Source organism: Phoxinus phoxinus (genome assembly GCF_949152265.1).
Source record: "Phoxinus phoxinus genome assembly, chromosome: 23".
NCBI lineage: Eukaryota > Metazoa > Chordata > Actinopteri > Cypriniformes > Leuciscidae > Phoxinus > Phoxinus phoxinus.
Window position 1 is genome coordinate 14,937,637 of NC_136898.1, and position 19,119 is coordinate 14,956,755.

The 19,119-nt window shown below is 37.4% G+C and overlaps 1 protein-coding gene across 3 annotated transcripts in view; it reads right to left on the bottom strand.

Annotated features, from left to right (window-relative positions):
- The window catches only part of gbe1a (glucan (1,4-alpha-), branching enzyme 1a), a 114,453-nt gene extending 103,451 nt beyond the window's left edge, over positions 1–11,002 (bottom strand). For all 3 annotated transcript variants that reach the window (XM_079600674.1, XM_079600672.1, XM_079600673.1), the window contains exon 1: positions 10,796–11,002. In XM_079600674.1, coding sequence (XP_079456800.1) covers positions 10,796–10,935 — 140 coding nt within the window. In that variant the 5' untranslated portion in view covers positions 10,936–11,002. The remainder of the gene's footprint in view (positions 1–10,795) is intronic.
- Positions 11,003–19,119: the final 8,117 nt, after the last annotated feature.

The window sequence follows — 19,119 nt, forward strand, 5'->3', positions numbered from 1 at the left end:
TTTTATCACTGAAAATATTTAAAATGTCATTTCCACCACAGAATGAAACAAACAAGATAGCAAAAGAAGAAGCACCCTATTATGAATGAGAAAGCCAGAGACAGACAGGCCGAGAAACTTCTCGCTGACCTTCTGCTGACACAAACCACATCTTAACCGTTAATTTAACCAATTAAAGAAGAAGGATGAGGACACAAAGCCTGTTTTTGTCTCCTGTATTTGCCATCAGGGACTAAGCCTTTGCCTGACTCAGCCAGTCTAGGATATTGACTGTTTCTTTTTTTTTTTTAATACTTAGGTTCTTGTCATAAGATGAGGACACACCTTGGAACTAAAACTCTTACTGAAGCTGTGGTTTACTGGTTAGCACTCCAAGCACATCGATCAGGGGTGTTCATGTGGGAGATACAGATTTATTTCTTTTTGTGAATAAATATGCCAAACAATCAAGTACAAAGCTATAAATTTAGCATGACAATTTATTAAGATGGAGATAAACCTGATTTTTATTATTATGGGTGAGTCCATAAGTCAGCCTCTTTCTTCTTATACATTTTTGTTTCTTTAATAACAATGTGCTAAAAATGAAACTAAAACTGAAATAATGCAATGCAATGCAATGCAATAAAATAAAATAAAGAACCAAGTATCTTCATGCAATGTCTTCTATGACTTTACCAGAATCCAAAAACAATCAGCCCTTCAAATGTCCAAGAGGGATTAAAAAGCCACCAATCAGGATGTAACCGCAGGAAGCTGATGAAACAAAACCATACGCCAAGTTATTATCTTATGACCAAATGCGATTTTCTTCAGCACAGGGTGGAAGGGCCCAGGTGAATCTTTACCTGGGGCTTCTTAGAGGCAACAGCAAAGACAAAGGGAAAACAAGCTCATGAATAATAATGGTACGGTGCAGAGCTCAGCATCCATGACTTGATTATTGGTGCGAAGCGGCATATAGTGGCAAATGCCGGCGTAGCACTGGAGGGCTGCTGGCTTCCTACAGTGTCTATTCCTGACCAGTGTTGTGCACCCTTAAGCAAGGAACTCAAGTCCAAAAATTGCTCTGGGTTCCTGCAATAATATCAAATGCCTCCGTCTTCCCTCACCCATGAATCCATCACAGTGGCTTTGCAAAAGCACTGCGACTGATCAACGCTCTACTGCATGTTAAAAAAAAAAAAGTTTAGTTGCAAAGAAAATCCATCTCATGTCCTTCCTAACCTGTGTGACTTTGTTCCTTCTTATTCGTCTTTGGAATACAAAATATACATTTTTAATAATGTACCACTCTTTCCATGCAATTGCAATGAATGGGAACTGCTGAAGGGTGATTTTGCACTACAGCTGAAGTTCCCACTGTAGAATGAGATTAATAATAAGCGAGTCAACGATCTTAAAGACACTCCGCAACAGCAGGTATTCATGTAAAAATCTTGCAGACAAGGCGACCTCATAAATTCATAAGCTCACTATTTTCCTATTGCTTCAGCACCACACGACTCCAACTTTCACCTGTAGCAAAACAGCATTAATCAACCCCCTACTGATGAATAAAATTTTTAAATGTTTACAAAGTACAGTAATTGGATGTTTATGTGCAAAGGACCATAGCAAGGAATTATGTGTTCTTTTACTGCATATTGCACTAAATGTAAGGCAAGGATGTGGCATGACGCATTGTTCACACACCGTAAAACCTGACAGTGAAAGTCACTAACCGAAATGAGTTCATTTACATTATTTTTGTAAAATAAATTATGTCAATAAATACTGTTAATAACTGCATCCTTTTTTTTCACCATTGCTTTATACCAATGATTTTCCTTTGTCTTATATAACTTTATTAATTTGAGTTAAATCAACTTAAATCATTTACGGCAATCAGTTTCCTAAAACCATTCGAGTAGCTATATAGTTGTTTAGACTTGATTAGAAATATTAAATTAAGTCAAACCAGTTAGTTTAAATTAACGGGTGAACTTAAAATATTCAAGTTACATATACTCAAAATGATTGACTAAACCAACACTAAATTATGAGTGAATATGACTCAATATATATAAGTTCACAATACTCAAATGTATTTATTTTTAAACTTAAATGGTTTGCGGCAATCAGTTTTCTCAATCGTTTTGAGTTGAGTTAACTTATTGGGTTTTACAGTGCATGTATGAAAGCCCATTGCAACTTTATGTGTCACAATGCGACTTTAGTGATATTTTACAAATGTGACTTTTTTCTGATATTACTAGTTAAATTTCAGTGTGACTAATGGAAGGTTGTTTCCACCACAGAATAAAAAAAAATTAAAAAGGGAACTGCGACTTTTTCTCAAAATTACTAGTCATAAAGTAAAAATTGCGAGATATTAAGTCACAATTGCGAGTTATACAGTCAGAATGGCATGATATAAAGTCACACTTGCGTGTTATAAAGTCAGAATTGTGAAAAATAAACTCGCAATTGACCCTTCGCAGGGAGCTTGATTGACAGGTGATTTGACCAATCATACTTCGCCATCCGCCATTTTGTCCGACAAAGCAGTCAGAAGAGTTAGTAGATTAACGTTGGAACATTGGATTTGAACTTGAAAAACGAAGTGTACTGACGCCTTTCTGCGGTTAAAACAACATTCCTTCTTATGTTCATTCATGTTTATTTGATGCTATAAATAAACTAGAAGGAAGAGATGATCGGTTCACAAGCAGCTGGTACGAAAAGTAACCTGGTCTGTCCTGTCTGTCAGCGTGTTGTCAGTCTCCTCTCTGCTCCGTGATGTATTTTTCACTGCGTGAGAACATGGTGTGGCGTGAGAGCGGTGTAGCTTGTCGGACATAGCAACAGTAACTAAGGGGGACGGGTCTCTGCGAACGGTCAATTGCAAGAAATAAACTTCAGAATTGCATGTTTATATCTCGCAATTCTGGCATTATAACTCGCAATTGGGAGATATAAAGTCAGAATTTCAAGATATAAAGTCGCAATTGCGTTATAAAGTCAGAATTGTGAGATATAAACACGTAATTCTGAGAAAAAATTGGAATTGGACTTTATAACTTGCGCAATTGCAAGTTTATACTGTATCTCACAATTCTGAGAAAAGATGTTATAAAGATGTTACTTCTATATAACATAACACACATTTGTGAGTTTATATCTCGCAATTCTGACTTTGTAACACGACGCAATTCTAACTTTATATCTTGCAATTCTGATAAATAAAGTCAGAACTGCGAGATGTAAACTCGCAATTGTGAAATAAAAAGTCGCAATTGTCGCAATTATCTTTTAAAAATGTGTATTCTGTGATGGAAACAAGCTTCCATAGTAACTTCATATCTCGCATGTGATTGTGACTTTTTAATCTCATAACATGTCTATCTTGCAATGTGGTTGCAATTGCTTTTGTTTGTTTCTTGTAATTATGACTTAAATCTCAAATCTCAGTGCAACATTGTTTCAATATTTAAATCATGCTACGTTTTCAAATTTCATTCATATTATACTGTATATTACAGAACTGAATAAATCTCAGTACCATCATTAAAACGAATATCACACAAAACAAGGTTTGTGGGATCATTATTTATGTAAAATACACAATTATTTATACCCTACTGTAATTGGTGTGGGCTGTCCTGGACCTGTTAGGCCCTAGAATCACCCCTACGACCCTCCCTGTAAATATAACATGAACACACAAACCCTCTCTTGTTTTAATCAATCTTTCAAACATTTGAAATATAGAGGCTGTAAAATGACAAAGACAAAGCTCACAGATAAACAACCACCTGCATTTCACAGATGTGTTTCACCGGAGGGGAAAACGTGTGTGTGTGGCTTGACAGTGCTTGACAACACTGCTACCTGTGCCTACTAACCAAGCGCTGCTCATAAATATCACAGACAGAGACCACCTCATAACCAATTCTGAGTCCCCGCGTGGACCCACAGAACGCCTGACTGCACGTTTTGAAGTTTAATGCAAAAAAGTTGTACATGCGTACAGGAGTTCAGGAAGAAACCCGTTTATGCATTCCTCACGTGTGCCACCAGCACCAGAATGGGCTTAATTGGTGTATGCCATCTTATTCAAATCTTATAAATAACATTACTTTTGCTTTTTGTTTCCCACTCCATATAAGCTTTGCATTTATCCAGTCCCCTGGGTGCACCATTCTGAATAGAAATGAACCTTATCAAAAAAAATTGTCAGAGAAAGGGAATATTAAGAAGGCAAGAATAAATGAGGCAGCAAAAAAAATAAAAAAATAGTGGTTCTCTGTTGGCAGGAGGCAAAGGTGGTATATGACATGTTTACTTACGAGAAGAAGAAGAAAAATAAAAAAAACACAATTACCAGGGGTTGGCCCCTAACAAATTAAATTCTGGACCAATTTTGTACAAAGGTCAGGGCTGGATTAGGCGAACTCACGAACAAAATGTAAACTGTGATTGTACACATAAGGATGCTACATATCAGAGGCCGACACATTATCTTTTAACCGTCTCTACTTTATGTACAGTGAACATAATGACAGACAGGCACTTTAAAAGTGCCAACAGCATCATCTCTGACCCCCGAGAGAAAAGAGGCCATTATCGGTGATGAAGGCAATCAATCAAACTGATTAATTCCTAAAGCAATAAATACGACATCGCACGAAGGGCTGAAAGAGAGAGATATCAGGATGTAATGACTCTCACTAGGGTAGAAGTGTCATCAGCAGCACCTGGTCCTCAACAGTTACAAAAACCAGAAAGAAAAACTCTTAAAAACCTTAAAAGCTTCCATCTTCGAAGGGAAGTGGTTACGAGGGAGTGTCAAATCTAACCAACGGTGCTGTCAGTCTATCAAACACAGACAGTAAGTGTTCCTTTTAAAATGTAATGTGTTACAATATTGCGTTCCTCCCTAAAAATCGTAATTATTTTTTTGGAAAATGTAAAAGCCCTTTCACTCCAAAATAGTGAAATGAATAAGCCTCAGATTGAAGGAAATGTACAGTAGAGGGCGCAGCTCACACAAACCTTTCAGCTGTGCTGCCATTCTGGATTAGAGAATGTATGCGAAGAATGTACTTCAACAAAAAAAAAAAAAAAAAATGAAGCTCAAATGTGGCAATCTAAAGTAATTTTTGCTTATTATGGTTGAATTGGATCATCAAAGTCCGCAGCAAAGACATTGGTTAATAAAGTGAGATTAAATATAAATTCATAAAGTAGGCCTATATTTCTGTAATTTAACATTCAATTGCAGGTTTGCGTAATATTCTGTAACCATCATGTTTACAGTGCACACAGCACCTCCGTACCTTACTCTTGATTTCTCTCTCAACACGGGCACATCTATTAATGAGGTGTTAATCTATTAATGGGAAAACAAAGCACCTTGCGATACTTATTTGAAAAAAATAACCCAGACATTTTGTTGTAAATTTAATGTGTTACTTTACTAGATACTTGGGATAAGTAATCGGATTAAAATAAATGCATGACTCAAACCGAACGCTGATTGGTTCTTTCAATGCCGCGGCACCAGCCAATCAGAAGTACTTCCAAATCCAAATATCCAACCATATACAGTATAGTACTCTAGCCTGCGATCGGCACACTGCACGATATGAAAGATTCAGTTGTCCCTCCTCCTCCCCAGCACCACCTGTAGAGATCTGCTACGGGGGTTCACCATTTCTTGCAGCAGCCTTTTTCCTTTGTTTGTTATTTTTGACTAAGCTTAACAAATTGTATTTGCTCAGCAGCAACAGCGTAGCAGATCTTGTCCACCAAAATCAAGCTGCATATTTCATGCCCCATGCCAATAAATGCTGGTTGAAATTGATCCACTCCGAGAGTTGTCGACAGAACTCAAATTACTTGTAATGTTATTATACCCTCAATACAGTTTCCGAAGTCAGGAAAAAAAGTTTAGGGGTTTTATGTTTTGAACATACATTGATAATTGGATATAATTTAATAGAATATATTTATTTCATATGTATTATTACTATTAATAGTTTAAATTATAATTTTTACTTGATTATTCAATTAAATATTAAATACATTTGATTATTATTCAATAAAATGCATACAAAAACATCAACGATGAACAACAGTTTACTTGACATTTAGTTCTTCTTTAACATTGACTTTAGTTGTCCATATTTACAATCAGATAATCAATTTGTCCAAAAATATTGCTGCAAAAAAAAGTGAAATTTTAAGTGGGGATATGGATATTTCGACAGCAAAATGCATTTGCATACTTCACACAAGCATTTTTTCTAAGAAAGTTCACTGTCAAACCCCCGTCATGAACTGAAACCCCCTGTGACAATATTCTGCTGACAATGCCTGACTTAATTTTCCCTTTCTGTCTCCCAACCACACAAAAACCACCCCATGGAAGTCTCAGGTGCGTGCGCCCATGCCTGCACGAATGTGTGCATGTGTGTCTGTCTGAGAGGCTCTAGACATTAAAGTGAATTTTAACAAGGTACGACGACTGGCTGGTGGTATGGGGGAAACCTGCCAAGCTCAGATGCTGTCTCTCTGTGTGCCATCTCACCCAGTTTTCACAAGCTCTGGCCAATTAGCTGCTTTCTCTTTCTACTGGACTAGCTGACAGTCCCATATTTTCACCGCAAGTTCTATATGAACATTAATAATCAAAAAAGTCTGGAATCCATTACTGTCACAGTAAAGCGACTTACGCTCACTGTATGGCAAATGCTACTACATCAATCCTAAATTATTATGGAAGTGAGCGGAGACACTGGAAGGTGTCATGGGGATTCTAAGGTGAGGGGTAGTCTGGTCAGAAGAACCAAAGTTATTCAATTTCACAACACTTTGGCTTTTATAACTATTTAACATGAAAATGAAAAATTAGTAATATATCATCAAAATAGAGATTATGGTTTTGAAATGAGTAGCCTAACGATTTCATTGATTGTAATATTTTGAATAACTGACATCTGGGATGTCTACTAGGCAGCGTTTATATAGATAAAAACATTATAGATACTGTTGCAGCTGTCCCCCTTATTTATCAGAGTGCAACGGCTTTTCAAACAAGAAAAAAATTAGACGGGGACTTTATTTTGCCCATCGGAAATTGATTGCATCATTGTGGTTTGTTATTGCAGCGATTTCATGTGAGTGAGGTTTTCCCGCCAATAAACACGTCATCAGAAAACATAGGAGATGTCACTGCCTGTGGGAGGCGGAAGTTATTTTGATTAAAGGGGGGGTACAATGGTGTTTCATGTATTCAGAGTTGTTTACAGTGTTAAAGAGATGGATTCTCATGCTAATAATGGCCAAAGTTTGAAAAGTTATTTTGAACGAATAACAGAGAATTTCTGTGCTAAAAATCATACTTCCGGGTTGCAACACGTTTCGGCTGGTTTTTTTCTATCGTAGATCTAATGACGTAGACCAGAGTGGAACTCCTTATATGAGCATTGCTCTCGGAAAAGCGCGTTCACGCACACGTCGACCAGAGGAGAGAAAGACCGCGCTCATCGACGCGCTACTACCGGAAATCATCATCAGCAGCGCTAAATAGGAATGGTTGATGTCAAGAATGTCTCCAAAAAAGTGTGTTTTGGGATGTGAGGGAGGGAAGTTTACCTTGTTCAGCTTCCCAAAGAACCCAGTGTTACTGGAACAGTGGATGCAGTTTGTATTTCCGGGACAGCAAAGGAGTTCGGCAAGTGCGGTTTTGTGTTCTGGTCATTTCAGTGACGAATGTTTTATTAACAAGGCCCAGGCCGTCGCTGGATTTGCAAACCGGTTGCAATTAAAACCTGGCGCGGTCCCAGTGATAAAACACCCCATTCATGTAAGTACAACGGTATCACGCGCTCCCGCTTGACTCTATAGCTCCGCCCACGCCCAGAATCAAGGACCTCGGCTTTTTCCGGATAGAATCGGAAAGCTGTATTTTTATTTTATAAATAAGATGAAACTAAAGACTTTTTGGAGATATGAAGGACACACTATTACTCTATAGGTACTCAAGATTAACATGAGATTGACTGAAACTAAGTATTTTACCCCCCCTTTAAAGATAATAAGATAATGAATTAAAAAAATTATAACAATGATGTGCACATATAAAATCCTTTATAATAAATACTGCAATATTCCATCAAAAATAACTGTCAATATTTATTTCATTGTCGGAAATTTTCCATCGTTTACGAGACAGCGCTTCGCCGACATTGACAGAATTTTCCGGCTTTCCATGTATTTACTGTTATACAGAAGGGGGAAGGGGGGGTTATATTAATTTGAGAAATTTAGATATTAAATCTAAAGCTCCAATCGCTTCAGTCCTCCGAAGATCCAAAAAAAAAGTCTGTTGGTGCTTTATGGCGCTTTTCCATTACCAGTACCAGCTCAACTCGACTCGACTCGACTCGACTCGCTTTTCGCTCCGTTTTCCATTGCAGATAGTACCTCCACAATAGTACCTGGTCGTCATAGCGACGCAACATACACCCGCTACCCACACACACAGGACAATGGAGAAAAATCGAGTGTATGCTGTTTTACATAATATTAGTAATGGGTATATCATGAAATCTCTGGCAAAACTATTTAAAAATGTCGGGGTTATTCAGGATACTCCGTCTGGCGCGTGCAATGGTGACGCAGTGAATAGTGACGATTCTCTCTGACCAATCAGCAGTCTGCCGTGTTTCACGTCATATTTTAATGTCGCCTCAGCTCGCTCAGAACCTCGCTGAAGGTGATACGAAAAAAAGTACCTGGAAGCAGGTACCGGTACAACTTTTACACAGTGGAAAACCAAACAAAGGCAAGTCGAGTCGAGCCGAGGCGAGCTGGTACAGTGTAGTGGAAAAGCGCCATTAGTGACTACTTCGCTCAGAGAACCTGTCAATCACAGCTGTCAATCATGACATCACACCACCGCATCAAATAACTAACAAACTTATTTTAAAAACAAACACTTGAACTTACACCAGCGCGATAAAAACTACAGTAAATGACAGTCAGAAACCATCTTTGGAAAAAAGATATTTGAAGTGTAATTTAATTGTTTAGTTGGTCTCACTGGTTTAAAGGTTTCATTAACTAGATTGTTTTATTATTTTATAATGTTAATATGATTTTTACATCAAATTTTTTAATAATTTAGAAATAAAAAGCATTTTTCCTAGCCTGATTTTAGCCTCTGATTTGAACGTTTTAAGGGGCGTGTCTGTGTGAGACTTCAGTGTTAACGCCCACTGCTGTGATTGGCTGACATGTTTGCATATGAAATAGCTAGTATACAACAGACTCTCTCGAAAACTTTTCTACGTTTTTACTATTACACAGCTATCAAGATCGTGATAACAAATCGTGAAAAGTATTGTTTAAAGCATTATATTTAAATCTATTCCATCACATGAAAGGTTGCAGTGATGATGAGCACTGAGCAGATGACAGACAGTCTGTTGATCGCGTGAATAAAGATGCATTTTTGCACTCTATCGAATGCCTTCACCAAATAATGCAAACACGATGTAAATATAGTAAGAGCTTTGTTGTGCAGTAACATCATTTATTTCATAACGAGTTTTGGCAAGTGTCCAGATACACTCGCGCTGTGTGATTGACTTGGGCGATTAGAAAGGGAGCATTCTTAGATCACTTTCTGTATAATTTAATCACAATTTAAATAAGATTATGTTCATCCTACGAAATGATGTGAAGTTTAGTCACTGATGCATAAACTGAACGATTTTGAGAGAAAGATAATCTATCTGAACTTGAATAATTATCAGAAATCACTGATCACAGCTAGATCAGGCATTAGAATAAACATGGTTACTTACATGTTTGTGGCGTTGCTGGCAGATCCGTGTCGTAAAAGTCTGTTTGCAAAGACTCGGAAATGGTGACTGATTTAATAAAGTTTAACCATGCAATCCATTTGGAATTCTTCCACAACCAGGCACTGCACAATATTTCGTAAACGGCATGTTTATTGCTTGCTCGATCTGGTTTAGCATTATGTAGTAGGCCTATGTTATTTAGCTCTTGCATGTAATGCGCGAATCGGTGGGCGGGGCTAAACGGCCAGTGTTTTGAAGTAGGCGTTGATCTTCTTCTGCGGAGGCGGTGTTTGATACACTTTGACGTCATAGATCCCCACTTTGAAAGACCTGTCGTTCGCTGTGCCTGGTGTCAATAAAAGCTTTTATTGGACAAACAAGGATGTTTTCAGTTCTGCTTCTGAAACTTAGGATATTCTTATAGTATGATGACCTCTTATATGTCAAAAGCTCAAGGAAAATTTGATTTCTCAGTTCAATCACCCCTTTAAATATGGGGAGGCGAGGTTTATGACCTATAGGACCAGTCACCGGGGACCGATAGAGACGCTTTGGCTTCACTTTTCAGGGCTTGCGGCACGCCTGATCAAACAGACCAAAAAGAAACCGAAAAAAGCCATAAAAGCATTGCCTGTGTGTGCACTTGGTAATCTTTGTGGGAAAACACCTTTTTCTCAGATTTGCAGGTTCAGATATTCATCATACAACAAAATATTAATGTGGATGTGGCTGAACGTGCAGCACGTGAGAGACACAAAACCTTCTGATTGGACTAGCAGAGACACACACCGTGTATGACACGTTTCAAAGACTTTAAAGAAAGGGAGTTTGATTATTATCTAAACGCACCGTTTTGATGGAAAACTCGGAATAAATCCATAAAACGACCAATAAGAATAAGTAACTAGGTAGGTTGAATTTATTAAAAGTTTCTTTACCTTCTCTGCAGCTCTCCCTCATAATGTCGTATATACGGATCCGCCTGTACAAATGCGTTGAGGTTTGGTAAAGTTTCATTAATGATTAAATCCGACATTGCTGTCAAGCTCTCAGTTTTAATAGAGCGATATACTGGCATCTCTTGCTCAAGGATGTCTCAGTCCAAACTGAAGGGAGGTGTGGGCTTCGCAAACTTATGATGACCAATCCACCTTGGCCTGTTGCCCAGTCAGCGCTCAGAGCAGAACAGGCCCTCTTTTATATAAAACACATTTCTTCACTGGCAGCAAACGTGACCTTTTCTCAGTGTTCGTGCAGTCATAAATACTTTTTTTTCTGACTTGATTGCAACAGAAAAATATTTTTATTTTTTTTATAGGCTATATAGGCCTATTTTCCTTCTTCTTTTTTTAGTGTTAGAACTGAAAGTTGACTTGACAATTTTGGCTTTGCTTTTCTAGATGTCACATAATGTGTTACTGTCCAGATATTGTATAATAGAGGGGGAAAGCAAAAAACAAAAACATTATTAATATTATTATTGAATTTTGTGTGTGTGTGAACTAAGTCAGTGTATGAAAACAATCAATGTTGAAAACAGTTGTGGACCTGTTTTTAGGATTAATTGATGAATAAAAAGTTCAATTTCATTTATTTAAAATTTAATCTTTTGTTAAATTATAAATGTCTTTACTGTAACTGTAACTCAATTTAATGCATTCTTGCTGAATACAAGTATTGATTTATTTTATTTCTTACATTTGTACTGACTCCAAAAAAGAATTTTGGAAAAACATTTGTTCATAACTGTTTTCAACATTGATAATAATAAATGTTTCTTGAGCAGCAAATCAGCATGTTAGAATGATTTTTGAAGGATCATGTGACACTGAAGACTGATGAGTAATGATGCTGAAAATTCAGCTTTGCATCGCAGGAATAAATTAAATTTTAAAATATATTAAAATAGATAAAGCGTAGCTAATTCTATTCTTCTGTCTGTCCTAAATGTGAAAGAAAAATACTACGCCCCTCTTTTCTGACTGGCTATCTGGACTCACTTGTACGTTACACCTGGAAATAATTAGATACACCATTTCTGGGAATTCTGCAAAATTCGACAAAATGTGGGAACCAGTTTTTACTTTTTTGTCAAGCCACAAGGACTAATGATTTATTTATCATTTGTTTCAGATTTGTAACGTTCACTCTCTGTGATTATTGTGATTACACTTTGTAGGAGAGGTTGGCCTTGTATATGGTCATCGTTCCCTCTTTTTTTTCTTTTTTTTACATAACAGATTTCTGTTATATAACAGACAAACAATCTTTGTCTGTTATTGTTTGTTTTTTATGTTTGAAAAACCATAATAAAAATAATATTCAGAAAATATATTGAAATAGAAAACAGTTATTTTAAATTGTAATAACTTCACGATATTACAGGTTTTTTTTTTTTCTTTCTTTTTTTTTTTAAGCATAAGAGACTTCTTTTAAAAACATAAAAATCTTGCCGATCCCAAAATTTTGAAAGGCAGTGCATATGATCATTCTGGGGGTAAATTTCAAGTAGAGAAAGAAAACAAAAAATAGGATATATTTTTTTCTGTTCAACTTTTTTATTTTCATAGAATGCAGTTCAAATTCAACATTTTCAATATTTGCTGATCTTAAACTTGTAAGATTTAAAATGAATACGGAACATTGTACTAACAGTACAACATTGTACAGTGTACTAACAGAAAAATCTGTCAACTCTGCTATAGACAAATTGGGTTGATGATAACAGAGTTGACGATAACAGAGTTGAGATTTCCCACCATTTTGAGCTTTAGCTCTTGAGCTTGAGCTTTAGCTCAATGCAAATTAGCGCTTGAGCTTTAGCTCAAAATGCTAACCTTAAACCAGATATCACATGGCATGTCTAAAAACAGAATTTTATGGGTTTTCGCGATATTATAGTTTTTAAAAAAGTGAATGAGAGATTCACTGCAATATCACAATAATAGATTTGACAAATAATTCATCTACTATTGGTGTATCCTAAACATTTTGTACAAATAAATGAGAGAAGAATAATGACTATTAGCGGGCAGCCCCCCCAAAAAAAACACCATTTAAAATGGCACGCCGGCGGCAAGTTTAACTGACTCAAGCTCATTAACACAGAATTCTGAATAAACACATAGCCTAATTAACGACATTTAAACACACTAAATTACTCAATCCAGCATTACACGTCATCCACTGATATTAACAAAATCTTGATTTAATTTGTTGTTTACAGAACTAATTTTCAACATGATTGGGCAATTCAGAAAGGGGAAATGATGTCACTGAAACATAAAACTCAATATATTATTTTAAAACAAAAATGAACTTTTTTTTTTTGGATATGAATAGCAATATGTGCACAGAGACACATAAATAAAATAGAGATATCATTTATTTCTGGGGAGAAATGACTTGAAGTTTGTTGGAATGGTTACAAAACTCAAAACATTACATATTTATGCCCATCTCTGCTTCTGATGCCATTTACACATTTTTTTACAATCAAACACCTACTACAAGGTACAAATACAGAGAAAATATTATGGCTTTTAACTTTCTGTCTTTGTCACACACTAGACGTTCTTAGGTGAGATAAAACTCGAGTCACACTGAAGTGTAATGCTAGAAATAAATGCACACAGGTGTGTATGGCCAACTCGAGCACAAACTGGATTTGAGCTTATGAGATCATAAAGCCTGGGGTCGTAGGTCATCCCACTGTTTATTCAGCCCACACTGGGAATAACGGCAGCATCTGGATGAAAACCGCTTCAGGAACATAAAGATCTATCTGAGGCCGCTCCTTTGCTCTCTTTGGCCCTTAAATGACGGAAAAAAGGACGTTCTGTGATTTGTCTATCCCAGGCTCCTTAGATCTACATTCTTACCTTTATTGTGCGTGCAATACCTTCGCCTGGAGGAGCCGAGGTATTTCCTGCCTGTTTTTCTGAGGCTTGGAAAGAAGAGTGAGTTACGATGTTATGAAGAATATGCACACAAAGCATCTCTCTCTTTGCCATTTCTTGCCTTTTCTCTCGGCGGTATAGTTTTCCCTGGTGAAATGTAGCGAGAGGACAAGACGGCAGCGCAAATTCCCTGGGTAGGGTTGCCGAGGCTACATAAAAAGGCCTTAGATCTGGGAGCGGGGTTATTATGGGCTGTGAATCGGAATCAAAAGGGCATTTTAGAGCTGTCACATGACCCCTGGGGCCATGTTTGCCACATCGCGTTGAAGACATTTCCTTCCAGCATCTTCCCTAGAGACTAGTCAAACAAGACCTCACCCAGACAGACTGAAACCTTTTAGACATGGAGGACGAGAGATACAGGCAAACAAGCAGAGCTTATGTGATAGTTTAGTTTAAACTAAAATAACTCTTAAAATGATCTTCCTCTTGAAGTCTTTTGATGTGTGGACTAGTAATGGAGTAGTTCTCAGATCTCAACATTCTGTAATGGACCCCATTTTTGTAATCACTACATTAAGTAGCTCAGTGGTGCATTTACATGTCAGGATTTGCATACACATGGTTAGATTTGCATACATAACTGTGGATACGTGGTCGAGGGTCTCTTATTCCTCACATCAGGTTCTGACAAGGTCTTTAAAGGTCTTTTAGGTTTACATAGCAATGTTAATGTAGATTTGTGGGGGGAAGCGAATGGCACGCTTTTTAATAAACACTGAGCATAGTGTTTGTTTAGCTGTCGGCACAGATATGCATGTTTTCTAAATAAAATTATGGTCCTGTGCCACAGAAAATAGACCACTGAGCCATGGTAACACCTACTATTATCAATATGTCCTGCACAAAACTAAAGGTAAACAATATATGTGATAGACCTTTATTGTTCATTGTAATTTGCATAATGGGGTGCAGAATACTTTTATAATAAAATATTATTTTTACACACACACACACACACACGCACGCACGCACGCACGCACGCACGCACACACACACACACACACCAAGTGATATACAACCAAACATATTTCATTAATTTTAAATTGTAGCCTATTATAGTGTGTAGATGTCAGTCCAACTTTTTTGAATAAAAGTGTATGAAGTATTCAGATGGATATTCAGTATCAGACAAAGTGTGAGTGTGTGATCTGGAAATCAGTTTATAAATATGGATTGCAGCTCTTCTGTAGAACATGCCACTGTTGCATCAGTGCTGTTGTTCACTCCTTTGTGATGAATTCAATATCAGCAGTGGCTCAGGCTGAAGGCGGTCAAATCCCTCCCGATCCACGAACGCACACAATAATCACTTGTTGGTTTATCCACCAGGGGGAGTATTACATTCATTTTCATTCTCAAGCTAACTTTTCACCACCTTTACTGCATTATTTATTTGTTTACCTTTATATTTTGTACAATAATCAGAAAATATGATCAAACTTGTTTTATTTATTTCTAGCCTGAAGCTGTCTTTGCCCTGGTACCAAGCTACCACATCAGAGCATCATACTATAGAGACCAGGGCTGCCCAATCCTGTTCCTGGAGATATACCAACCAGATCCAACCCTGATCAAACACATCTGTGTTTTTATCAAGTGTTCCTGAAGATCTTAATTAGCTGCTTCAGTTGTGTTTGATCAGGGTTGACAGACAGATAGACAGATAGATAGATAGATAGATAGATAGATAGATAGATAGATAGATAGATAGATAGATAGATAGATAGATAGATAGATAGATAGATAGATAGATAGATAGATAGATAGATAGATAGATAGATAGATAGATAGATAGATAGATAGATAGATATTGTAGATTAGATTTGTAGTTTAGATTCACGGTTTCTTCACTGTCACAGTCTATGCGTGTTTGCAGTTGTAAATATAAAATGGGATATAGATTAATAAAAAGGCAGAAAGGAATCGAGAGAGAGAGAGAGAGAGAGAGAAAGAGAGAGAAAGATTAAGCAGGATTTTGTGTGGCTTTGAATCAGCCCTGTGACATTATCGATCCAAATCATCAGTGTCTCAGATTCGCCACCTTTAAGTTAAACAACACCTCTTTTTTTCTGACTTAACTTTTAACTTGTGTTTGATTTTGTGAAAATCACTTGAAAATCACTTTCCAATTCAAATCACAGTTCAAATTCACATTCTTGGGGGGATTTAAAAATTATACTTTTTGGGCCCTGTTTGTGTTTTGCACTTTCTTTGTGCTTGTATGCAAGTTAGCATATAGCCTATATATACTGTATATATATATATATATAGGGAATTTAGAGGCCAAGTCAACACTTTAAACTTGTTGTTGTGCTCCTCAAACCATTCCTGAACCATTTTTGCTTTGTGGCATTGGCAGGGCGCATTATCCTGCTAAAAATAAAAAAGGCCACAGCCACCAGGGAATACCGTTTCCATGAAAGGGTGTAGATGGTCTGCAACAATGCTTAAGCATCACACTGCCTCCGCCGACTTGCCTTCCCATAATGCATCCTGGTGCCATGTGTTCCCCAGGTAAGCGACCCACACGCACCCGGCCATCCACTTGATGTATAAGAAAACGTGATACATCAGACCAAGCCACCTTCTTACATTTCTGTTGGTGCTTTCGGCAGTGGACAGGGGTCAGCATGGGCACCCTGACTGGTCTGTGGCTACGCAGCCCCATACACAACAAACTATGATGCACTATTCTGACACCTTTCTATCAGAACCAGCATTAACTTATTGAGCAATTTGAGCTACAGTAGCTCGTCTGTCGGATCAGACAGCCTTCGCTTCCCACCTGCATCAACGAGCCTTGGCCACCCATGACACTGTCGCCGGTTCTGTTCCTTCCTTGGACCACTTTTTATAGATACTGACCACTGCAGACCGGGAACACCCCACAGTTTTGGAGATGCTCTGACCCAGTCATCTAGCCATCACAATTTGGCCCTTGTCAAACTTGCACAAATCCTTACACTTGCCCATTTTTCCTGCTTCTAACACATCAACTTTGAGGACAAAATGTTCACTTGCTGCTTAATATATCCCACCCACTAACAGGTGCCGTGATGAAGAGATAATCAGTGTTATTCACTTCACCTGTAAGTGATCATAATGTTATGCCTGATCGGTGGATCAGTCTTTACAGTCTTGTAGTAAATGCGATAGAAATTCAGTCCACATCATTTCTTTGCATCGCGATCAATGATGGTTGCCTCGTGCATCCTTGACTGTTTGTGTGAGTAATCTGGACGTGTTTGTCAGGTTTCTTGTCCAACACGAGACTTGGAATGAAACAGACAGGATGTGGATGATCTGGGCATATTGATTGATTTAGACCCTGCTCATGACACCTCCCACCCACCGTACTTCAGTCGCAGTCACTAGCGCTCTGAGTCACTGATCTGATGCTTTTTAGAAGACCAGCAGCACGGTCGATCGCCATTTCTGGGTGTGTGTGTGTGAGTGTGTTCTCAATGGGAGGGCCATGAGCTTATTGTCAAACCTGAAATAATTTGGCTAAAATCAATCTGTGTATTGCTAGTGTCTTGCTTATTATCTGTACAAGTTGTGTACTATTAGCATCACCAAAAATTGCAATCCAGTTTTCCCGAAACACTGCCATTGGTCGGATAAACATACGGTATTGTCCTGCCTTAATGGTTATCTCATGGCTTAGGTTGCTGGTAAGCTACAATTGGTAAACCTTAAACAGCTGGTCAAGCTTAGCTTGTTTGCATGGTCTAGTTAGCCCCTGCCTGAATGCCGTAAATATAATTTCTGCATTTCTGGACAGGTAAAATTAGCTTGTTCTGAATAAAATAAAAATGCTAAACGTTTGCAAGCAGCAATTTCACTTTATATTTATGCTTTTTTTAAAATAGTAAACCATTTAAAATATTATATTATAGCAGATATTTTGTCAGATATTTATTTTTGAAATGTACATATTAATTTCATTTGTAAACTATTTTTTTCTTCTTCTCTATCTTTACTGCTTCGCTCCCTCTCTTTTTCCATATGCACACGTACGCACACCTCTGCTTTTCAAAGCAGTTCCTGCACAGTGGTAGAAGGAGTGCTTGGTGGGTTGAGACTCAGACAGCATGTTCTTGTAAACAGAACATGAATGTTGGACTGTGATGAGAGTAGGCTTGCTTTATTGGCATGACTCCTGGGTCTAGCATCTCTTTGCATGCTGGTTTAATGAGCAGACTCGTGCGTGGAGATGTACATTAGAGTAAAATAATGCAGATAAAGTGAGTTTATATGTGAATAAATATGCAAGGGGAAAAAAAGCAATTCACATGCAATTATTGGATAATTGGTTATGAGTCATGTACAGAGTGGCATTGCATGTATGCATTTATTCTGACGGTTCATTTCTGGTTTGAAAGAAGCCAAATAACATTTCCCAGATATAACTGCTAATGCTAAGCTTTGCAATAATACAGTCAGGTTGAAAGGTCAAAATATGCAGGTGTGTTCATATCTCAAAGTAGACAGTTTAATTAATATCCGAAAGAATTAGAAATTTGTGCAAAACACTTAAATGGATCCAAAAACACTTTTAATTGGGTACAACAAGGAACCTATGCAGCTTGTTGTGTTCATAGAGCTTTTTTTCCCCATTATTTCTTTGTTGTATTTTTTTATAGAAGCGTACAGAGAACAGACAAAGCCTCGCAGCTTTCAGCTTTGAGTAGACATGCATTAGTATTGAGTCATCAGGCGAAGTGGAGCTGTGACACGGATGAGACGAGCAATGCATAGTGGAAAATGTTTTTAAAAGCCACCGGGCAGAAGTCTGAAGGCCTTTGCATTTCATCTACTCTTTTTAACAAAAATGCAAAGCAAGAAGATCATAGATGCAGGCACATAATAAATTACAAATATCCTTATTAAATGAACATAAACACCAAGGGAAAAAAAGTACAGACCAATGTGAATAGAGGATACTCAAGCCTCAAATTATGCAGCTTATTTAGGAGCAGTGTGATATTACTTTGCTATACAATTGGTTGGGGGAGGGGGTGATATGTCCATCTAGCAATATTAATTTACATCTAGCAATATTAATAGCACACAATTCAACTTTAAATATGCATAGTGTAATGTTGTTAATAATCTTGAAATATGTCAAAACAAAACTGTAAAAGTGTGGTCTTTTTTCATTTTTTTTATACCTGCGATCTAATAGGAACATGCAGAATTATGATGCCCTCTTCTTCACCTACTTTGAAATATGTGTTCAATCTCTAGTCTGACGGACAGTTATATAAATATTGAAAGATTTATTTCACGCTCTCCAG